The sequence below is a fragment of the Bolinopsis microptera genome, chromosome 3 (assembly GCF_026151205.1).
Source record: "Bolinopsis microptera isolate Bmic1 chromosome 3, MBARI_Bmic_1.0, whole genome shotgun sequence".
NCBI lineage: Eukaryota > Metazoa > Ctenophora > Tentaculata > Lobata > Bolinopsidae > Bolinopsis > Bolinopsis microptera.
The window spans coordinates 5845062-5869896 of NC_087074.1; the positions used below are offsets into that span (position 1 = coordinate 5845062).

Genomic DNA, 24835 nt, shown 5'->3' on the forward strand with positions numbered 1-24835 from the left:
CTTCTTATTTTTATGAGCAGCTCAAATAGGATGTGAAAACAAACAAAACACTCACAGAGCAATCATTTTGATTCACGCAAATTTGAAAATTTAAGGGTCTGAAACAGTGCAATAAACAAAATTAAAGCATAACATAAAACATTAAAAACATGAAAGTCTCAGCTTAAAAACGTTAATGTGGACAACAGAAATCACGTGAACAAATTTACACTCACTACTAAGTACTAGTCAAAGCACTACTTGAATACCACAAGTAACTCTCATCGCATTATAATTGTAATTAAAAAGATGTCTTTCTATCATTCTAGTCACTCTTATCTAATCATATTTACAAGATATCCTGCTATATTTGAGTTGTTATTGGAGTGTTGACCGGACTCATCACATCGTACTTCAAATACCGTCCAACATTCCGAGCATCAATCTTGCGTTTGAGACGCCGCATATCCTCCACCAGCTCGTGAATAAAGTCTTCCTGTTCAGGAGCTACCGCCATGTTCTCTCCGAATATCCCCAGCTTGTTCTCGGAGGGTGAACCCAGGTAAAGCCTCTCTATGGGAGAGTAACTGCCCAGCACTAGACACACTGCCATGGTTATGAAGGAGACTTCTTTCACCGGCAACGATTTCAATATCTCCTCCTTTGTAATCTGCTGGTCTTGTTTCGGTGGAGGAGAAGAAAGGTAGGTCGGAGCATTAGGGGTGAAGGCGTAGCTCGTGAAGGTTTGGAAGTTGACGGCTGAGTGGAAAACAGAAATGTTGATGATGATGGCGGTCAGGTATTCTATCAGCTTTTCTTTGCCCGATATCACCTTTGGGAATCCAGCACCATCTTCAAATCCGCGCAATCCAAAGTCAACCACGTCTTTGAAAACATTTTGCAGCTCAGAATCTTTGGCAACATCCTCTTCACTGGGATACGCAAGATCAACCATTTTCCTTGTATAATTACCGATTACTTCCCAATAATAGAGAATATCATCCCTAAAGAGATAATCAGGAATATCCTCCACGCCCCTGCTTTTGATTTCATCAGGCAGCACAAGGTTCTGGTAAGTGAACCGTTTGTAATAGTTGGTGAGAACCACCGCTAACCCATCCCCACCTGACAGATACATGGATACCACGTTCTTGCCTGGGTTTATCAGGACGTTCCTCGCTTGCACGTTGATGGGGATTATTCCCTGGATGTGGGGCTGAAGTAACCGGAACATTGGGTGAGCATTGGGTAAATTCCGATAAATCGCAACAGCAAACATCTCATTGGTGGCATGTGCTCGGGCGAAGTGTTTGCTGAAAGTCTGAACGTTAGCATCAGCACATCGAAACCACATTTTGGCGTAGAGCCAGGAAAGATGTTTTGGATGCTCCAAGTCGGTTATTTCAGGGCTAGGAGGTGCCCAGAAAGTAGCTGGTTCCTTGTCATTCCTGTTTTCAAGACGAATCAGGACTGGCACTATCTTCCCTTCGCTTGTCTGATAGAAAAGACAATCTGCGAGCACAACATACCATGTTTGCTTGGTTCCTGTCAATTCCTTGCTTCTTGACCCACCATGAGGTACCCCCAACAGGTCATCGTTCAAAATTTCGAACAAGTGACCCTCTTCTATAACCTCCTGCACAGATTTCCCTTCCAGCGCATATTCAGGAACAGTTCTGTCAGCCCACCGCTTATCTAATGATGTGACTTTTCTTATCTGGAGTCCATTAGGACTCACTAACATTTGTCTTCCGAATTCCTCGTCAGATCGAAATATCTTAGCGAGTTTCATCGTCTCGAATACAGTTTCCTTTGCCCATCCCATCCCAGCGGCCGTTTCCTTCACGAATTCAGCGTAATGCTCAAATGAAGGAAACCATTCCTCTTTATAGGTGCCCAGAAGCTTATCTTTCATGTTATGTACAACATTATTTCTCACTTCTTCCCTCACTGGTTTTCTCAATTCCTCGAACGCCTCCATTTGCGCCTCCCTGAACTGTAAGAAGCGAGGCAACTTTGAATAGTTCATCGTCCCAAAGAATCCTGGGAGCAGGAATCCTGGCCGAGCCTTTTTAGGATGATACCAATCAACCATTGACTGTATCGTCTCCAGGTCCTCCTCTCTTGCGTTTATAATGAACTCCTCCGTTTCAAGGTGTTTAAGAGTTCCAGCTCCCTCTCTAACTAGAAAATGGGGCGGGCACCCCATCTCAGCTACAGTTGGATTCCCTCTCATAGGATTGTGTGGGTACACATAGTTCTTTATAGGAAACCGGTATGGGTGTCTGTTGTACGTGACTGTGATCTGCCGCACAAATAGCGCGTCTTTTATTATCTCCAACTTGTTGGATTCCAGGTCCACCTTCAGAAGCTTGGGGACTCCGACTGTGGCAGGAAGCCAAAAATCTACTGTCACCGCTCCTTCGGTCTCCATGGGGAAGCATTCTTTTACCTTGATAGGAGGGGATTGGTTGTCTGACCCAGGGTTGATGTTTAGGATCATGGTCCCGTCACTCCACTTCTGCGTCTTGGTTTTGGATGGAATGTTGGATCCAGTCTGGATTATAAATGTGTAGCAGATTTCTTCCAAAACCTCGGGTGCTTCGGATATCGTCATGTTTGGATAATCTAGAAGAGATGTGACGGATAAATATTTCGAAAAATGAAGTTTAACAGAGCTTTCTTTCCGCCTAGCTTTTGATGATATTCCTAATATCTGTCCACCAATATAAAATGAACGCTAGGGCCTCCAGCGTCCAATTAATGTCCTTTCAAAAAAAGTCCGATAAAATAGGTAAAATTGAGCGCAATATACGTAATTAAAATTTACCATGTGTGCAGTGTGGAGAGGCCGACGACCAGGCCCCCTTATTATTAGGGGTCCCACGTAGATCAGATCATATCACCAATTAGTGACGTATAATTAGTGATGTGATCCATCAGTAGAATTTAACTGACCTAAAAATGGGCTAGATACAGGGTAGAGTTCACATGTCAACTCTGTACATCATGGCATTGCATTAAGAAGTAAACATGATCTTTAAGATCTGACCGCTTGACTCGTATATCACATAAGTGGTCGCATTACAAGGGGGAAGCTTCGATTCCAAAATCGTATATCGAGAGGTAGGTACTACTAACGGGTACGGGCTTCAGTAAAGTAAATCGTTGACACACCCTTTTGATCGCAACGTGTAGCAAGTAAACCGGAAAAAATATGTTAGGCTCATAATGATCATAATGATCATTATGCAAACATTCACATGACGATGACTCACCGACTTAAGGAATTGTGCGAGAAGATGAACAATCAACAAAGGCAAAGATGAGGAAATAAAATAATGTGAAATGCGTGTTAGGCATAAGGTAAGTTAGGCATAAGGTTAGTTAGGAGTTAATTTGTTAAGTGAAATTGAATCATGAGATTTGGAACAATGAGAACATTGATCAATTGTTAAGACAATATATACAGACAACATCTCATGAGGGTAAAGGAAATATTTCTATGAACGTAGTGATCAGGAGTGTCAGCTTTATACTCGGACGACGAGCCCTCGGTCCCCACAAAAGATAATCTTTATAATTATAGTTAAGACTAGTAGTACAATCTGTGTAAAAGAACTAATGGTCAGTCTATAAAACACATGAAAAGCAGTGTGCTCCATACCCCTTAGTCTCTAGCTTTGTTATCAAAACACGTGATTCGATCATGTGATGTTATCTCATTGTAAACAGGGTTTATTTGTTTTATTACGTGTAGTATGGTAAAGTATTAACACAATTTAACTAATAATATTATGTGAACAGAGTCGACATGTGAACTCTACTCTGTATCTAGCCCATTTCTAGGTCAATTAAATTCTACTGATGGATCACATCACTAATCATACGTCACTAATTGGTGTCATGATCTGATCTCCGTGGGACCCCGAATAATGAGGGGGCCTGGCCGTCGTGCAGCCGCAGTGTGTGCCTTATACTCATCTTTAGTTTCAAAATCAAAGAGAGAGGAGGAACGAAAATACTGGCAAAACATACAACATTTTTAAAATAATAGGATCTCATTTCATCCCAAGTAAAGACTAAGAACTGATTTATATGATCTGTAATGTGTGTATAAGTTCCAAAAATAATATCATTTGGAGCAAATCCAGCGAATTCAGTGATGAAAATAACTCCAATAATATACTAACGTTAGACATACAAACACATGCATTATATAGTTATACAGGGGGGGGGGTCCAAGGGGAACTTTGGGGAACTTTGGGAAAGTCCCCCAAGATTTCTGAAGTTCCCCAAAAAAAAACTCCCCAAAGTTCCCCAAAATTCCCCAAATTTATTCAAAATTATTTAAAATTATTCAAAATTATTCAAAATTTCTCTAATATACATTAATACCCATTAATGTTAACATGTATGTTATTATAAGGTATAATCTTAACTTACTTGTTGATACTTGCAGCATGATAATTTGTTTGGCATTATAATTTTTTTGGGGAACTTTGGGGAATTTTGGGGAACTTTCTGAAGTTCCCCAAAAAAAAGTTCCCCAAAATTCCCCAAAATTATTTGTTTCATTGATAATTTTTTGGGGAACTTTGGGAAAGTCCCCCAGGTTTCCTGAAGTTCCCCAAAAAAAAGTTCCCCAAAACTCCCCAAAGTTCCCCTTGGACCCCCCCCCCTATACACTATACATGCTTACGAATAAAAGCACGTAGTAAACAATAACACAGTCAAACTCTGCGATCAACGGATTAGATTAAGTTTCCTAACTAGAAAGCAAAACCTAGCTGTAAGCCTTCACTGAGTACACAAATACACGCGCTCATATTATATAAATAGACACAATATAATTAGTGATAGTACTGATTACTGATAGAACTAATGACCGTTGTTCTAGTCTCTAGTTTTCCTGAAAGTGTGCAGAAGAATCTTAACAATGTAGACAATCAGATCGGTGGGCAAACGAGTAGTTTCATGGACGACAATGATCTATGTTACACTTACATTGTATAAGCGTAAGGTTACAGCTACGTTTAGCTTTGAAATAAACATAATGAAATAAACACAATCATATATGTATATAATATATGTTTCGTACGTCGATCTAGTTATGTATTGGTATGTAGGATGCCGTCATGGGTTCCATATGTGGTGTACCAAAAATTATTTGACATAATACATATGTTCGTTTCTTTCATAAATGTAACAATAAATTTATCTAAAACTTACAACTTTTTCATTTAATACGAGAGAAACTAAACTGGACAAGTGGACATCTTCAATGTTCAAACTATTCGTCAATTTTAGATTATATACATGGTAAAAAAATGTAGCAAGCAGGTATTGATAGCAAATTTCCAATAGTTTATGAAACTTTCTATTGGCTGTCAGCATGATGTTTTGAAGTGTCGATTTTAACCAGAGTTTCAAAAAAGATGCGGTGGTTTTTCGAAATTCATTGAGACTGCAGACAATCTAGTAATATTATGTATTTACCTTCAACTATTTAATAGTTAATAGTTTATAATATTTGAGCTTGATATCCAATTACTGCGACAGATAGCAGATTTAACATAAAATAATTCATCATGTGCTAAAGATTGCACCTAATAGCACAGAGAATGGCAAAGGGTGTGAACCACAGAATGAGAAATCCTTCAAATATTTCAGGAATTACCAAGGATTTGTAGAAACAAAGTGAAAATCTAATTGGCCGCATGGAAGATAAAACCATCAAAAGCCCCCAATTAAAGAAGAACTTACGTTCTTTATAATTGCTGTACTGTAATTACTATACCTACGCTATAACTACTGTGTGCTGTTCTACCAATTTTCTTCAATGAAACAGTTGCGCAATTAACTTTTATATTGGTGCGAGACAATGGGAACCCACGTGACACGACCCACGTGACACGTCCCTGGGACAATGAGGACCCACTTCACTGCACCTCTCTCTGCCTTATAATGTACACAACTCCAATTTTACGATCATTTATCCCAGGAGGCAGTGCGGTTCCCCATTTAACCTTGTAGACCTTTTTTTCAACCTTGTGTCCCAGGAGGTTTAATCTTGTGTCCCAGGAGGTTTAATCTTGTGTCCCAGGAGGTTTAACCTTGTGTCCCAGGAGGTTTAACCTTGTGTCCCAGGAAGTTTAATCTTGTGTCCCAGGAGGTTTAACCTTGTGTCCCAGGAGGTTTAACCTTGTGTCCCAGGAGGTTTAACCTTGTGTCCCAGGAGGTTTAACCTTGTGTCCCAGGAGGTTTAACCTTGTGTCCCAGGAGGTTTAACCTTGTGTCCCAGGAGGTTTAACCTTGTGTCCCAGGAGGTTTAACCTTGTGTCCCAGGAGGTTTAACCTTGTGTCCCAGGAGGTTTAACCTTGTGTCCCAGGCAGGAGGTTTAACCTTGTGTCCCAGGAGGTTTAACCTTGTGTCCCAGGAGGTTTAACCTTGTGTCCCAGGAGGTTTAACCTTGTGTCCCAGGAGGTTTAACCTTGTGTCCCAGGAGGTTTAACCTTGTGTCCCAGGAGGTTTAACCTTGTGTCCCAGGAGGTTTAACCTTGTGTCCCAGGAGGTTTAACCTTGTGTCCCAGGAGGTTTAACCTTGTGTCCCAGGAGGTTTAACCTTGTGTCCCAGGAGGTTTAACCTTGTGTCCCAGGAGGTTTAACCTTGTGTCCCAGGAGGTTTAACCTTGTGTCCCAGGAGGTTTAACCTTGTGTCCCAGGAGGTTTAACCTTGTGTCCCAGGAGGTTTAACCTTGTGTCCCAGGAGGTTTAACCTTGTGTCCCAGAAGGTTTAACCTTGTGTCCCACTCCCAGGAGGCGGTGCGGTGGTGTCAGGAAGAAGGAGATTCTGATAAAGCTACTCTTGGTAACGCGCACCTCAAACTTGCTTTATTTGCTGACGAGCAATTCAAAATACAGGATCAATACTTTAACTCAACAGGTAGGCAACAAATACAAATTGATATATTTGTACAGGTCACTGGGTACTAGTTACTAGAATTACCGCTAAATCTGCTGAGGAGAAGCCTGGAAATGCGTGTATTCTGTGTTTTAAAGTTGATAGTTGCTTACTTATATTTAATTATTATACAAGCAAGGAAGCAGTATTCGGTCAAACTATAAATAAATATATTAAAACTGAATAAACCCTCATTCTCAGAGTACAAAGCAGAGTTGGCGATCCTGGAGAAAACGGAGAAGGATCTAGCAGTAATCACAACCACTGGTAACAAGAAGAGAAACCCTAAACAATACAGCACGTTTCACATGCAGGTTTTTATAGGTCACATGGTGTGTTATCTAGTCACGTGATGTTGCGTGCTTCCTTTTGTTTTGACAATGGTGTTGTTTTATTTATTTTCTGTAACAAGGAAGGATTTCCTCTGATTGTTTATTGTTTCAAGAAGTAGAGTCAGTAAAAGTGGCAAATTATTTGCATGCCAGGAGAGCAAACTTCAAAACATATCAGAAATTCAACATCATTACAAAATTCATTATTTAAAGCTGCCTTCGAACGTATCTTAATTGTAAAATGTAAATGTCCATCTAATCATTTCCGTTTGATCATTACGAATATACTACCAAAAAATCACCAGCATTCCCGGAAACACCCGAGTACGTCTTCGTCAATATTGCTGGATCTTGTGAAATCAGAAATGTCACTACCTGTTCCCACCCTCCCCGTCGTAAGCAGAGTCCGTGTTGACCTCACCGTCACCAGCGGCCCCGTTCTCCTCCACCCAATTATCGTACGCTGCCTGCCATATTTGGTAGCCTCCTTGAGCTTGCATCTCCTCTACCAGCAACATAAACGAGATCAGGATAAGTATAGACAGCTTCATGGGCATTCAATCTGTATCTCGACCAAATCAAACTAATTATAACCGCTTGCTGCTGCCCTTTTATACACGAGCTATTGTATGTCGCCCTACCTTCTGAAGGTATGATTTTTAGCACTGTCACGATATAAGTCATCATACGATCTACTTTCTCAGTCTTATCTACACGTGATGCCCATATAAGGAGCAATAAAGGAGGTTCTCAGTCTTATCTACACCGGGCAAGTCAACATCTTCATTGTGTGACGACAGGAGGCTCCAGTTTTGAAGTTGAGGTGTCGGTTACCCGCTGTAGACAAAGAGAGGATTTGTTAATAGCAGGAACTTGAAGAATTTGCGAGGCGTGTAAAGAAATATAGAGACAAGAGAGTAGTAATGTTCTGTACGATAAATCTGTTGGGGTAATGTGTACGGGTGTTCTTTTCTTTTTTCGTTATATATAACGAAATATTGGTCACGGCTACAACCGGCTTTTTCTGTAGTTGCCACAAGTACAATATCACATTCCCAAGAATTTCCTCCTGCACACAATAATACCGTGCCAATAATCTGCTGGTAAGTGGTAACTATAGTAACTGTTGGTAACTGGTAACTATAGTAACTGTTGGTAACTATAGTAACTGTTGGTAACTATAGTAACTGTTGGTAACTAGTAACTATAGTAACTGTTGGTAACTATAGTAACTGTTGGTAACTGGTAACTATAGTAACTGTTGGTAACTATAGTAACTGTTGGTAACTATAGTAACTGTTGGTAACTAGTAACTATAGTAACTGTTGGTAACTAGTAACTATAGTAAATGTTGGTAACTATAGTAACTGTTGGTAACTATCTAAAATACCAAGGTGCGGCAAGACAAGAACAAGATGGACAAGAGAAAGGAGGAGAGGGTGGAGTACCTGTTAATAACTGTTAGAAACTACATCTCCTCCCTCAAACTCAACTCCTACAGTTTGGAGAACGATCTCATCGTGTTCAGGTACATTTATATCTTCCGAGCAGTGGCTCCTCCCCCCCCCCCCCCCCCCCCCGCACAGCGGGGTCAGCAGGGTCCTTCGTTACGCCACCGCTTCTGAGTTCTAGTTATGAAATAAATAAGTCATCGTAAATAAATTTACCGTGCCGAGAACATTAAGCCTTTCTCTAAATATAATTTGCGTTATAATGTTACTACTTTAATTACTTATAGTATTTTAATTAATACTTCAAAAAAGTCTTATTAACGTAGGTCTGCCCACGCTACTGCATAAAACAATTAATGGTGTACAACAAGTTTTTTAGATTACCTTGAGGCCAATAAATTTAGTTCACAATAAATTTGGCTACAAAAATGTTGATTACCATAATTTAAGTCACAAATTTCGCAAATATTATTCATTATTTTTCATTCAATTCATTTGGTTTTTTTTTCCATTATTTAGCTAGTTTTTTTTTCCCCGATAAAGTCACACTTTAAGCTTTAACGTCAGGCATGTTGATTAAATGATTTGTTGCAATAAAGAAATAAAACAAATAATTTGTAAAATAAAATGATATCTATTAATTCGGCAATGAGCACCCGTCTAAGCGATTTAAGCTCAATGTAAGTTCAATGTATTTGTTAGCTCAATGTAAGCTCAATGTATTGGTAAGCTCAATGTAAGATCAATGTATTTGTAAGCTCAATGTAAGCTCAATGTATTTGTAAGCTCAATGTAAGTACAATAATATTCATGTCAAATATGCTTTACTAAAATTTAGGTCTAATTTTTAATTAGTCGCCGAAAAATTAAGTCTCAATAAATTTGATTTACATCAATTTGAGCCCAATTTGGCCAAATCACCTTAACATACCCAAAAGCCTGATTTTAAATTTATGTGTTCTACGTGTAGCTAGTGGTCCCCTGAACTCGTATATAAAGTTTCATCAAGATTGGGCATCGGTATTAGGCCCCCTTTAAGGTATTATGAGGTTGGTATTAGGCGGTTGTCTCAACTAAAGTGTTTAAGTTTGTTTCGTTTTCCTGTTGTTCAGCTCTACTAGGTTGTATTTGCCTTCTTGTAGGGAAACGTTTCTTGACAAAAACCTTGAATGGGCTCGAGATGATCAGAAAAGAAATTGAGTTGAACGCCGATTGAATCAATGGTATTCCGTAAATGTATGTAAATATACTAAAGTCCATAGCTGTAGTATGCTTTACTCGTCCTACATCTTCAGGATCACGTCTATCGACATCAAAAATAATAATGGACATTCCAAGAATTGAAAGGATGACCAAAATATTGAACACATTCATGGCCACAATAGCGACGATTCCTCTCCGTATATTTCTTGCTGAAGCATCTGATGCAGCTGTGTCCGAATTCTTGAGATGAATAATAGTAAGTCCACTGAAGAAGCCCCCGATCAACAAAAATAAAAACTTCAAGCCAATTACGATATAACTTAATAGTGGCATAAGGCCCGTAATGTATTCGATATTTATTGAGGTGACAGAACCAGAAATTCTGGAGTAGCCCAACGGTCCATGAAAATATCTTGATAATATGAATGCCACTCTAGAAACGAGAATTATCAGAAGAACAGATGAAGATGCCACGTTCCGTTTTGTAGCTGCTGTCAAAGGACGTCTTATGGCCAAATATCGAACTACACAAAGGACGATTAGCATTTCCGTCTGTATTCCAGTCGATGCAGTGAAGATATGATTCAAGTAGGAAGTCCAATGGATTGAGGTTGGGCTAAAGATATAGTAATAATCTTGATCATCCTGTGGTGATAGTAATCTAGGGAGGAAGACAAGGGGAAAGTAGATGCTTTTTATCTGGTCGATCGAGCTTATCAGTAGGAATAGAATGTTCGCGAATGACCTGTTTTGTTTTGAGTGGTAAAAGATGATGAGAGGATTGATAACTATTCCGATAAGAAGACAACACATGAACAGTAGAGCGAAGAAATAGTTTAGGAAAACGTCCCAGTTATTCCCTTCTCTCATTACTTGATCGTACATCATATCCTGATCCTGACTTTCGTTCCAGTTGCATGGAAATCGTGCTATCGCTTTTCCAAAGATAGTCATCACTTTGATATGCTGAATGCTGAAGATAACAATTTTTACACCATGCAATTTTTGATCGGTAATAATGTGATGATTATTAATAACAGTCATTTAAGCAATATTTATCGGTGCCAGGCCAAATGGTTTGTCAAATAAAAATGTCCAACTAAAAAAGGGTTACGCTGGTCTCTGCTGGAATTTCTAACCCTAACCCTAACCTTAACCCTAACCCTAACCCGCCGTAGAGTCTCACGCCGTAGAGTTCGGACCCCATCAAGACATCTAACTATTTCTAACAGTTTACATGTAATTCAAGTCATCACAACGCGAGCTGAATATTTAAAGTTATCCACTAAGGTTATTACAGTACAGGATGAACGTTATATAGCGCAGGTAAAACTTTAATTACTTTCTAAAGTTGATAATTAATGCACGTGCGGACGCCGCTCCAGACGAGAGGGAAGATGCACGTGCAAATATACCCAGGTTGATAAGGGAAGATGCACGTGCAAATATACCCAGGTTAATTAATAATTATGCCGCTTTTACCAACGACAAGGTGGTGCTTAAGGCAGCTGCCTTAGCTCTACAATCTAGGTCTTAGAGTTGGGAAATATCATCGCCATTATCAATATTATAGCTGAGGGACTAAAATAGTTTACTAAACAGCAGCAGCTAGCAGTATTGCTAAAACATTTTACGTTATGATACGATAGAGTAGTAAAAAAACATTTAAATAGTATTTCCAAGCACCAACTATGATTCCCCAAACGCCGGTGAATAACAGTCATAATTCTGAAGAGTCAATTATATAGTCTGACTTCAACTCAATAAATGTATAAATTCCAACCCTTCACTTAATAATAACCAGCATCTAACGAAGGTTAATTAGTAATTGTTCCGCTCTTACCAATGACAAGGTGGTGCTAAAGGCAGCGGCCTTAGCTCTACAATCTAGGTCTTAGAGTTGGGAAATATCATCGCCATTATCAATATTATAGCTGAGGGACTAAAATAGCTTACTAAACAGCAGCAGCTAGCAGTAATGCTAAAACTTTTTACGTTATGATACGAGAGAGTGGTAAAAAAAAACATTTAATTAGTATCTTCCAAGCACCAACTATGATTCCCCAAACGCCGGTGAATAACAGTCATGATTCTGAAGAGTGAATTCTTAAGTCTGACTTCAACTCTATATGAATAAATGTATAAATTCCAACCCCGCACTTAACAATAACCAGCATCTAACGAAGGTTAATTAATAATTGTTCCGCTCTTACCAATGACAAGGTGGTGCTAAAGGCAGCTAACTTAGCTCTACAATCTATACTTTTTACTTTTTGATAATATGATACGATAGAGTGGTAACATTTTTAGCCGAAAAAACATTCAAATAAAAAATATGAGCAGCTTCTTCACGACACCAATTTGACTCCACAAATACTGGTGAAAAACAAACACAACTTTTCAGAGTGAATTCTATAGTCCGATTTCAACTCAATAAATGTATAAATTCCAACCCCTCACTGTCTTCTCTAACCATTCCCTTCCCCAGGCTGTGCTCGCTTCTATTTGACAATGCAAATATAGAGGAGCTCTGTGATATGGCAGTAGAGGAGGTGCCCCAGATTCCGACCTACAAGTTACTACCACCCATGTACCAACTAGCTGCTCGACTCGGAACTTCCGGGAACCTTAACGATCTCGTCATAAAGGTTGCTTGTTTTTTTCTTTTTCAAACGATTGTTTTTTTTAAAGAGCTTTTGGCGAATTTCGCCTGTTGGCAGTGTGACAGAAACATATTTATTTATTATACAATATACAGTTGACCAGTATGAGTTAATAACAAGATTGTTATTTGATTACTGCATTCCACAGCTGATCACAAAAACAGCAAGGGAGCACCCCTTCCACGTGCTACCCATCTTGTTTGCTCTAAAGAACGCACAACTTGACTGTAAATACATCAAGGGCTCCAAGCATCTTTCTAACGATGTAAGTATACTCAAATTACATTATGTAATGGATCAATTATCATATCATTGACAAGTCCTTGGAGATCTCTGAGAGAAACCTATCGAATTAAATACAATTTGCCGCATATTTCGCAAATTTTCAGGCTCGAACAGTCCAGTCCAAAGATATCTTGAAAACGCTGATGAAAGAATCTGCTCTAAAGAAAATCATTACTGACATGGAAAAATTGACTGACGCCTATGTGGAATGGGCTAATTACGACCTGAAAAAAGACCCTGCATACCAGATGGGTAAAAAGAAGTTATTTTCATAGTATATTATATATAGTTTTGGGCAGTATCCAACTCCAATAAGCCAGACACAGCTCATCATGGGTGAAATCACATCTTAATTCAACTTAAAGATTGGAGACTGATGATCAAGTGCTTATTAACAACCGTTTACATTCAGCGGCTCGAAGTTCGACTCTCAAAATACCATCAACTTTAAAGATAACAAAGATCAAGGATATTGAAAGTTTTCCACTTTTAACCCTCGAAATTCCGGTAACAAATATAATTCATTATTTTTCAAAATTTAACATTTATTCAATCTTTGTGCTCCAATAATCTCGGGTTATCAACACTAACTTACCAGCCCGAGTTCTTCGGGGAACCTAGCTCTGACACGTGAAATAATGTTTATAACACTGTTTATAACATGCTTATAACACTGTTTATAACATGCTTACAACACTGTTTATAACATGCTTATAACACTGTTTATAACATGCTTATAACACTGTTTATAACCTGCTTATAACACTGTGTATAACATGCTTATAACACTGTTTATAACATGCTTATAACACTGTTTATAACACTGTTTATAACATGCTTATAACACTGTTTATAAAATGCTAATAACACTGTTTAAAACATGCTTATAACACTGTTTATAACATGCTTATAACGCTGTTTATAACACTGTTTATAACATGCTTATAACGCTGTTTATAACACTGTTTATAACACTGTTTATAACATGCTTATAACACTGTTTATAAAATGCTAATAACACTGTTTAAAACATGCTTATAACACTGTTTATAACATGCTTATAACACTGTTTATAACTTGCTTATAACACTGTTTATAACTTGCTTATAACACTGTTTATAACATGCTTATAACACTGTTTATAACATGCTTATAACACTGTTTATAACATGCTTATAACACTGTTTATAACATGCTTATAACACTGTTTATAACATGCTTATAACACTGTTTATAACATGCTTATAACACTGTTTATAACATGCTTATAAAACTGTTTATAACATGCTTATAACACTGTTTATAACATGCTTATAACACATTGTGCAGGTGAGATGTGACGGTAACTACTCCTCCAACCTTCTTTCTGTGGTCGGATTTAACACAGAGTACCAGACCCCAGGAGGTGTTAACCTTCCCAAGGTGACCTTTGCTCTCTGCTCGGATGGTGTAATTCGGAAACAGCTGGTTAAGGTACGATTACCATATATGGGCATAGGTCCATGTTACCATATATATGAACATAAATTCATATTTTTCGTTTTATGAGACAGATTTCAAGAAATTGAAAATCAGAAAATATTTGGAAAATTGTGCGATTCTTTAACAAACGCATCAAAATGAGAAGTCTTGGTAGGTTATAAACCTACAACATTGTCAAATAAAATCCATATCTTTTACCGTACGGAGTTAAATAATGAAGTGAAATTATAACACTGATTTTTTAAATCTCCTCGAATAAAGCTTTAGACTATCGGGTTTCAACTTCTAGCATAAGGTATTATACTATTATATACATTTCAATAGCAGTTTTATTTAGTTTATTACATCCCATAGTCGCTGTACTGGCAGGAAATATAAGAGGGAGAAGGAAACGTTGTAGAGTAGGTAGGTGAGATAGTAGGAGCAGGTGTAACAACAGATGGACCAGGTGAGAAGGTGAGAGGAGCTGCAAGGTGAGCAGGTGTAACAATAGATGGACCAGGTGAGAATTTGAGAGGAGCTGCAAGGTGAGCAGGTGTAACAACAGATTGACCAGGTGAGAAGGTGAGAGGAGCTGCAAGGTGAGCAGGTGTAACAATAGATGGACCAGGTGAGAATTTGAGAGGAGCTGCAAGGTGAGCAGGTGTAACAACAGATGGACCAGGTGAGAAGGTGAGAGGAGCTGCAAGGTGAGACATGTAATGTTCTGGTTGGTCACTGGGGAAGAAACCGGGAAGTAATCTGGAACTAGGGAGAACAGGGTCAGCGAAATCCAGGGGCTTTACAAATGTGAGAGTCTTCACGAAAGGTAGAGGCTTAACAAAAATGGGTCTCTCGACGCTACTGTTTTGGGAGTAATTCGAAGCCTGGCTGCTTTCGTGAATAAAATGTGATTTCTCTTCAATGCCGTCCCGCTGATACGGTTTTTCACCGGTATGAGTCATCTGATGGTGAACTAGGTTTGATTTTTGGCTTGCACTGTAGGAACATTCAGAGCATTTATACGGTTTTTCACCGGTATGAGTCCGCTGATGTCTAACCATGTCTGATTTTCGGCTTGCACTGTAGGAACATTCAGAGCATTTGAAAGGTTTTTCACTGGTATGGGTCCGCTGATGGCAAACCAAGTTTGATTTTTGGCTGGCACTGTAGGAACATTCAGAGCATTTATACGGTTTTTCACCGGTATGACGATTCCGATTATGTTGATCCAGGCCTGATCTTCGGCTTGAACTATAGGAACATTCAGAGCATTTGAAAGGTTTTATGCCGGTATGAACGCTCTGGTGGCAAACTAAAGATGATATTCTGCAAGCACTGTAGGAACATTTAGAGCATTTGAACAGTTTTTCACCGTTATGAGTTTGCTGATGCGAAACTAAATTTACTTTTTTGATTGCACTGTAGGAACATTCAGAGCATTTATACGGTTTTTCACCGGTATGAGTCATCTGATGGTTAACTAGGTTTGATTTATTGCTTGCACTGTAGGAACATTCAGAGCATTTATGCGGTTTTTCACCGGTATGAGTCCGATGATGTCTAACCAATTTAGATTTTTGGCTTGTACTGTAGGAACATTCAAAGCATTTGAAAGGTTTTGTGCCAGTATGAACGCTATGGTGGGAAACCAAAGATGATTTTCTGCAAGTACTGTAGGAACATTCAGAGCATTTGAACAGTATTTCACCGGTATGAGTTTGCTGATGTGAAACTAAAGTTGTTTTTTTGCTTGCACTGTAGGGACATTCAGAGCGAATGTAAGCATTTTCACTGGCATGAACCCATTGGTGTGGAACTAATGCTGATTCCTGATTGGGACAATACAACTGAGAAACACCATTCGAATACACTTCTGATTTGATTACAAAATTATTTTCCTCCTTCTTAATCTCTGTCTTGATCAATTCTGGTGGAAAACTTTCTTCTTCCATCTTCATCTCATCTTTAACGTATGGAACATTTTTCTGCTCCATTTCACTAAAAAGTCAACGACCTTACAAAAGTTGCCTTTTAACAATCGTCACTAGAAAATAAAATTAATATAAGTTCGAGATATCTTCTCTCCAAAACTAAATTCCAGTGTTAATTTGGAGAGCTTTTCGCTTTGGTTACATTAAGAAAAAAACAAGTGTAAAAGTAGTAACCCAGCAAATAGAAAAATAAGCGAAGAAGGTTAACAAATTGGATACAAGTTTGACTTAAGGTTAACAAGGTATTGCTGATAGTGTTGATATTAATAAGGCAGCTCATGTTACCAAGGTAACACGTGTTACCAGGATGATGTAATAACATAGTAACCGAGTGTAGCTATTAATAAGCTTTAATAGAACTAGCAGGAAACCGTATAACCCTAAAATGGTGTCAAGACTCAAAGAGACTAAAATAATTATTACCTATTTAAGGGAGGGGGGTTCACCCTTTTTTTTTCGTGAAACTTGGTTTCGAGATAGCAGTTGACCAACAAACTAGGACCGGTGACCGAACTTTTGAGGGGGTCCCGGACCCCAACGGCCAAACGGTGCCGCGGGGTAGCCACGCCCATGTTTGGTTCAAATTAGGCCCAATTTAGCCAAATACCCTGAAAATGCCCAAAAACCAGATTTCAGATGCTCTACTTGTAGTTAGTGGTCCCCTGAACTTGTATATGAATTTTCATCAAGATTGGACAAAAAATGACTGAGTTATGAGCCAAAAACCATATGGCCATATTTGGGCATACGCGCCAAATTTGATCAATTTTGGCCCATAAATTGGTCAAATATCAATATTTTTGAATAAAACTAAAAAACTAACTTTATATGGAAGGTAAGCCTATACTACACAATCTCTATGATTATCAGCTCAGTATCTACCTAACTGTGGATTCTGTGTTCAAATAATTGCAAATAATGAACAAAATCGTCCATATCTCAGTTCGCGATATTTGCGAAACTGATTTCGCTCAAAACAATAGAACTCAATAGGTTTTCAATATTTTTACATGAAATTTTCAGAATCAACGTAGAATCGCATTTCGACCTTAAGTTTTGTATTGGAATTTTGAGTTAGGCCTTTTTAAAAATTTGGCGGCCAAATTCTGAAAAATGCCAGGCAAATTTTGTCTCCATAATGTGACAAATGAATCAATCAGTAACGTGTAATACTTATCGAATTTTTGAAATGTGATTATCGATTCATTACCTTTCCTTTCAAAATGTCATTACAACTTGAACATGACATATGATTCAATTGTCACGCTTTAAAGAAAATTACATATTTGGTAGCTAGATTTATGTGATTTTTGAATCATTTAAGCACCCAGATCAAAAATTATCGCTCAAAGACCTGCAATATGGTATAAGCTTAGACATGGATTCAAAAATCACATAATAATAATCATAGAATGGATATAAATTGTCATATCGTGCACTTAATTTAAGGCTTACTAAAGTGTGACTTAATAGCGCCATATTTGGGCATACGCGCCAAATTTGATCAATTTTGGCCCATAAATTGGTCAAATATCAATATTTTTGAATAAAACTAAAAAACTAACTTTATATGGGAGGTAAGCCTATACTACACAATCTCTATGATTATCAGCTCAGTATCTACCTAACTGTGGATTCTGTGTTCAAATAATTGCAAAAAATGAACAAAATCGTCCATATCTCAGTTCGCGATATTTGCGAAACTGATTTCGCTCAATAGGTTTTCAATATTTTTACATGAAATTTTCAGAATCAACGTAGAATCGCATTTCGACCTTAAGTTTTGTATTGGAATTTTGAGTTAGGCCTTTTAAAAAATTTGGCGGCCAAATTCTGAAAAATGCCAGGCAAATTTTGTCTCCATAATGTGACAAATAAATCAATCAGTAACGTATAATACTTATTGAATTTTTGAAATGTGATTATCGATTCATTACCTTTCCTTTCAAAATGTCATTACAACTTGAACATTTCATATGATTCAATTGTCACGCTTTAAAGAAAATTACATATTTGGTAGCTAGATTTATGTGATTTTTGAATCATTTAAGCACCCAGATCAAAAATTATCGCTCAAAGACCTTCAATATGGTATAAGCTTAGACATGGATTCAAAAATCACATAATAATAATCATAGAATGGATATGAATTGTCATATTGTGCACTTAATTTAAGGCTTACTATAGTGTGACTTAATAGCGCACCTTTAACGAAAATGTGACTTTTGAATCATATTAACTGGTTTTAATACTATTTAATACTATTTTGTACCTTAAAAAATGATAGAAAGCCAATAAAAACGTTAGATGATTCAATAATCACTGCTCAAAATAGGCTCATTTCCAACGTTTAAGTTGTGATTTTTGACTCATTTTGGCACCAATAACAATTTCAGATAAGACATTCCATTCCTTACATGCATTATAGTCACCATATCAATTTTGGCTTCTTTGTGAATAGTACTTTTCAGATTATCTAGTGTTGATTCATCTTGCATTTCTAATTGTGTGACTTTTGACTCATTGGCACACTAATAACGATAACTCCTGTGATATAAGCACTAGAGACTCCGTGATTTCAGGATCATGAAATTTAATCGAATTTCTAAAGGTATAGATAGATATATCAACCAACAAAGTGCAATGACTATTTTTAAAACGCATTTTAAAAAATCAATCTCTAGTGCCACCTTTTTTTGAACGTGTCCATATACAAGTTCAGGGGACCACTAACCATAGGTGCAGATTTCGTTTTGAGGTGAACTTTTAAGTTCCCGAGAAATCTTCTTAAGTTTGCTTTTTTTCTTCTCCTCGGGCACATTCGTAACCTACGGGCCAGGTAAACCTAAACTACATATTGATCGTTATGTACGTCGGTATCTGTTGAGGAGCCAAATCATCTGAAAAGCCCTAAACCTATATTTTGCTCAGGCACGTAGCCAGGATTTTTCTTTGGGGGGGCTGTCGGCGAGCGAAGCTGCAAGCTGTGGCAGGGGTCTGGGGGGGTCCAGGGCGGACCCCATTAGCGGGGGCTAGGGGGGCGCAGCCCCCCGGAAAAAATTTGCGAAATAGGGTGTTTTAGGCTAAATTGAAAGTTTAATGAATTTACAAAAATGTATGGTTTGGCATAATCATTGCCTACAATCCTGACCTGAGTAATTTCCCCCTTTGAGACTTTATTTGGGTTGAAAATTGAGTTTATCGAGAGGAAGTGAAAAAACTCTGGTTCAAATTTGGATTTTTTTAATTTTTTTTTTGAGGTCAATTTTTTGCGCAGAAAGCGCTCGATTTTAGGGGAAAAATGTAAGTTTGCTTTTAATTTTTAAGATCCTGTCGGCACCTGAAATCGACGAAATCTGCAGGGGTGCCACTAACTACAAGTAGAGCATCTGAAATCTGGTTTTTGGGCATGTTCAGGGTATTTGGCTAAATTGGGCCTAATTTGAACCAAATATGGGCGTGGCCACCCCGCAGGCACCGTTTGGCGGTTGGGGTCCGGGACCCCCTCAAACGTTCGGTCACCGGTCCTAGTGTGTTGGTCAACTGCTATCTCGAAACCAAGTTTCACAAAAAAATCAGGGTGAACCCCTCCCCCCCCCCCCCCCCCCCCCCCCCCTTAATTCGCGTTTTTGACACCACTTAGGGGTCCAAATGTTTTGGCTCTAAAATTCCTATTTCATGCTGATCTGGAGGCCATTAAAGCATTTGACCCAGTCAAAAAACTTTCAGTTGTATTATGTATATCTTTTACGGTTTTTGCGGAAAGTCGCGGTAAAGTTGATGCCGTGGTGTCAGTAAAATAGTACGGATAAACACATATATATATATTATATATATCGTCTCGCTTTATATATAGTAAGATAGACGGAAAACTTGATAGATAATTTACGGAAAGATTTCAACATCCAGTTCTCCGCGACACTCCGACATGGCCAAAAGGCAGTTATCCCCACTCTGAAGAAATCTAGCAGTCAGCGCAACCAAACGCTCTATAACAATTTGTTTGCAGTTATCGGACCTCGATTGTGAAACATAATCCCACCAAACATGCATACTATCGAAGACCCCTGCACTTTAAAGAAACTAGCAGGAACCCGTATAATATAACACCACTTGGGGGTCCAAATTTTCGGCTCTAAAATCATTATTCCTTGGCCTATTTTTTATTTTTTCATGCTGATTTGAAGGCCATTAAAGCATTTGACCCAGCCAACAAAAGTTCCAGTTGTATATCTTTTACGGTTTATGCGGAAAGTCGCGTTAAAGTTGATGCCGTGGTGTCAGTAAAATGGCACAGATATTATATATATATCGTCTCGCTTTATATATAGTAAGATGCTTACGACGTTTGTGAAATCATTCCTGGATGAGCCTCCAGTGGCAGGATACAGCTGTAACCTAATTGTCAAGGTAACAACCATTCCAACTGCTCTGTACTGAACAAAAAGCAACGTATTATAACACATATAACACCGGCACGCACAGGGATTATATTTCAATTCGAGCGACCACGTACTATAAACTTATAAAGCATAAGTTCATTATTAATCCATTTCTTTGATAAATGTAATCCGCATATTTTCATAATCTAATATCCTAGCAAGGTTGTCTCCTAAACTCTTGAGTGATGTTCCAAATCTCTTCCTAGATCGAAAAACACATACCTTCGCTGTGACGCAAGGCAAATTTCCGTCGTTTCATAATTATTGGGGGAAGACTGTGTACAACAGAAATCAGGATACCTTGCGTCCATATGATGATAGCACTTTAGCACAGCTGCTGTGTCCAGCTTTATACGCATTTCTCCATGGGCCTGTATATTAAGCAACCTGCCTCTGAGTTCTGTGTAGTGTTACTGTTATCAGGGAAAGTAATTTTCTCATACCATTCAATAGACAGAGTGGCCTCAAACTCTTGAGTGGTCCTTAAGGTTTTACTGGCTTTTGAAGAAGAGTCAGAAAGCCTTTTAATGGAGGTATGTAATATGGGGTCGTTCGCATATTACGTAATCACTTTTTGGACAATTTATACCCCTTCTGTTATCAGCTTTACACAATATATCTATTGTATCAAAATTATTTTTTTTAATTGGTCGGCGTCGACAGTAAGCCTTCCTTACGGTGGCTTTCGCAACGCGTCCCCATTTTCCCAACTACTGCTGCTGCAGAGAGAGACTCACAAATTATATACCATAAATATATTAAACATAGATATTGACAACAGACTCCGAGAATCTTGAAGTTCTGTTACCACCGCCCCTGGTGCGAGCCCGGACGACGGAGAGACAGGGACTTCCAGGGGAGTTCATGGCTTGCTACGTGCAACTCTTAGGAGTATGCAATGTTCCTGTAACGTCACTGTAGACCGCTCCTCTATCGTTTTTTTAGTGGCCAATCCACAACCAAATCCTGGAGTTACACGAGACATGGAAGCCTGTGAGCGTGTCAAATCCTGGGGTTACACGAGACATAGTAGCCTGTGAGCGTGTAGACCGCTCCTCTATCGTTGTTTTGAGTGTCCGATCCAAAACCAAATCCTAGGGTACACGAGTCTTTGTAAGATAACCTTCATATACATGATACAATATCTGATGTCATCCTATACTCCTAACCAGGGTAACGATGATATGAGACAGGACGCAGTGATGGAGCAAGTATTTAATGTATACTCCTAACCAGGGTAACGATGATATGAGACAGGACGCAGTGATGGAGCAAGTATTTAATGTATACTCCTCACCAGGGTAACGATGATATGAGACAGGATGGAGTGATGGAGCAAGTATTTAATGTATACTCCTCACCAGGGTAACGATGATATGAGACAGGACGCAGTGATGGAGCAGGTATTTAATGTATACTCCTCACCAGGGTAACGATGATATGAGACAGGACGCAGTGATGGAGCAAGTATTTAATGTATACTCCTCACCAGGGTAACTATGATATGAGACAGGACGCAGTGATGGAGCAAGTATTTAATGTATACTCCTCACCAGGGTAACGATGATATGAGACAGGACGCAGTGATGGAGCAAGTATTTAATGTATACTCCTCACCAGGGTAACGATGATATGAGACAGGACGCAGTGATGGAGCAAGTATTTAATGTATACTCCTCACCAGGGTAACGATGATATGAGACAGGACGCAGTGATGGAGCAAGTATTAAATCTTTTAATGTATACTCCTCACCAGGGTAACGATGATATGAGACAGGACGCAGTGATGAAGCAAGTAGTTAATGTATACTCCTCACCAGGAAAACGATGATATGAGACAGGACGCAGTGATGGAGCAAGTACTTAATCTTTTAATGTATGGACACGTTCATTTGAGTTTGAGGATATTGGTAAATATAAGTGACCCTATTAAAAGGCACAGTGTAGTTGACTTTGTCACACTATGAAATTACTTAAACCCTTGATGGTTAGGATAATCGTCTCATCCTCTAGGCTAACTTTGTCACCTAACGATATCTTAATCAGGTGATAAGATATCGCTTAAATACGGCCGGCACGGAAATGGTTACATTGTCACACTATAAACATGTGACGGAGTAAATATGGACCCCTTGCTGCCGTTTTTGACCAAATTTTTGAGTGTCCAGTTGATTGGATGGGTACATATGACCATTACCTACATATTTGACGACTTTTTTTCGTTAGATGGTGCATTCAGGTTTACTTTGTCACACATTAAAGAAAATATGTGATGAATGTTTAGGGCACCCTGATAAGCAATGCTGAGTAGTGTAAGTTTATTTGATGGCCTGGAAGTGCTGGGAATTGTTATTATATCATATAGTCGTAAGGAATTAAAACACAGAAGGCACAACCAAGCTTACTTTGTCACATAATCTTGATAATATCTGAACATGTGTGAAATTGAACAAATAATGATATACCAGCTTAAACCCCTTATATTATACGTACTATGGATCAAACAACACTGCTAGTACCATGCACCAGTCACATAAATCATTATCAGGTGGTAATATGTTAACAGTGTCACAATTAAACTACCGCTACATGGTCAAAAATAGGGTATTTTTGTCACAAAAAATTATTATAACTCTGTTAGCTCCTTGCTGGCAAAATAACTAGTTTATCGAAATTTTTTTGATGATAAAGTTACATAATATTCTAATAGAGGTATAGTTCTTCAAAATAGGGGCAAGACATGTTTACTTTGTCACATCAGTTATTATAAGAGTTAGGTAATCGTCATCAGATTAAAAGATATTTTTCGTAGTTTGGATCGATTAATACTTAAATATACCTGTAATAAATCCTATGCCAATTTTAACACACTATCTTGACTTGATACTGTTGGGGCAGGGAAAGTTAATTTTGTCACATTTTCAATGTCTTTGACAAATTAATCTAAATTTTAAAAATTGAGTTCTTATGTTCTGGACAATATTCTTCCAATCATTTCTGAAAGAATGTTGAATTCTAATAGAGTTATAGATCTTCAAAATAGGGGCAAGACATGTTTACTTTGACACATCAGTTATTATAAGAGTTATTATAAGAGACTATTTCATTCTATAATCATTGTTTTTAATCTATTTACGATTTCGTATAATTTTTGTGACAATGTAAACATCAACTGATCTTAACTTGCATCAACTACATTGTCATCATATAAAATTTTCCCGCCTTTCAAACCAAAATCAGATATAAATTATTCGCCAAAAATTTTAAATTTCATATATTGTGACAGAATTAACCTCATTTCCCAATAACCAAGTGCCTGTATTAGCTAACTATTCAAAATAACATATTTTAGGGCTATGCTTGGTAGAGCAACCATAAAATAATGAGTTGAAAGGGTTTTTAGGACACCTCACAGTAGAATAGAGGTATGGTATCATGAGTGTGACAAAGTTATCCAAATATTACCTTGTAACCGTTCGATCCGTGCCCATTAACCAATGTTGTATCATAATTGTTAGATTGACCTAATTTACTATATTTCAGACCAAGGCATGATAATTAGACAACTGCAGTTAACTAAGTCACACAAAATGTGACATTTGAAACATTATAGTGCCTAACAACAATAGATTTTCTTTCTGAGCGGTGCATATGGGAGTATGGGTTACGTGGCTAATGTTCAGAACTTCTGAACGTGCTAGGTTAATAGATGTCAAAATTAAGCCACTATCGTCAAAAACGCTATTATTTTTGTTTACCAATATCCTCAAACTCAAATGAACGTGTCCGTATACTCCTCACCAGGGTAACGATGATATGAGACAGGACGCAGTGATGGAGCAAGTATTTAGTGTATACTCCTCACCAGGGTAATGATGATATGAGACAGGACGCAGTGATGGAGCACGTATTTAATGTATACTCCTCACCAGGGTAACGATGATATGAGACAGGACGCAGTGATGGAGCAGGTATTTAATGTATACTCCTCACCAGGGTAACGATGATATGAGACAGGACGCAGTGATGGAGCAAGTATTTAATGTATACTCCTAACCAG

General features: G+C 38.3%; 2 protein-coding genes across 2 annotated transcripts in view; one reads left to right on the forward strand and one right to left on the reverse strand.

The window, feature by feature from the left end:
- Window positions 1-24835, forward strand: part of LOC134812361 (serine-protein kinase ATM-like) — a 52503-nt gene that overhangs the window by 15307 nt on the left and 12361 nt on the right. The window contains exons 17-24 of the mRNA XM_063819752.1: window positions 6800-6926; window positions 7146-7258; window positions 8671-8804; window positions 12419-12578; window positions 12742-12858; window positions 12983-13130; window positions 13291-13385; window positions 14208-14351. Of these exons, the coding sequence (XP_063675822.1) occupies window positions 6800-6926; window positions 7146-7258; window positions 8671-8804; window positions 12419-12578; window positions 12742-12858; window positions 12983-13130; window positions 13291-13385; window positions 14208-14351 (1038 nt within the window). The remainder of the gene's footprint in view (window positions 1-6799; window positions 6927-7145; window positions 7259-8670; window positions 8805-12418; window positions 12579-12741; window positions 12859-12982; window positions 13131-13290; window positions 13386-14207; window positions 14352-24835) is intronic.
- On the reverse strand, window positions 57-2690 carry LOC134812223 (polyunsaturated fatty acid 5-lipoxygenase-like). The gene is made up of 2 exons (XM_063819486.1): window positions 141-2690; window positions 57-98 (listed from the first exon to the last, which is right to left on the reverse strand). Exon 1 carries the CDS (start codon window positions 2594-2596, stop codon window positions 344-346), a length of 2253 nt encoding a protein of 750 aa, XP_063675556.1. The 5' UTR covers window positions 2597-2690; the 3' UTR covers window positions 57-98; window positions 141-343.

Bases quoted from the DNA above. Each gene is read 5' to 3' on its own strand.
- LOC134812223 (XM_063819486.1), bottom strand. From the start codon at position 2,596: ATGACGATATCCGAAGCACCCGAGGTTTTGGAAGAAATCTGCTACACA.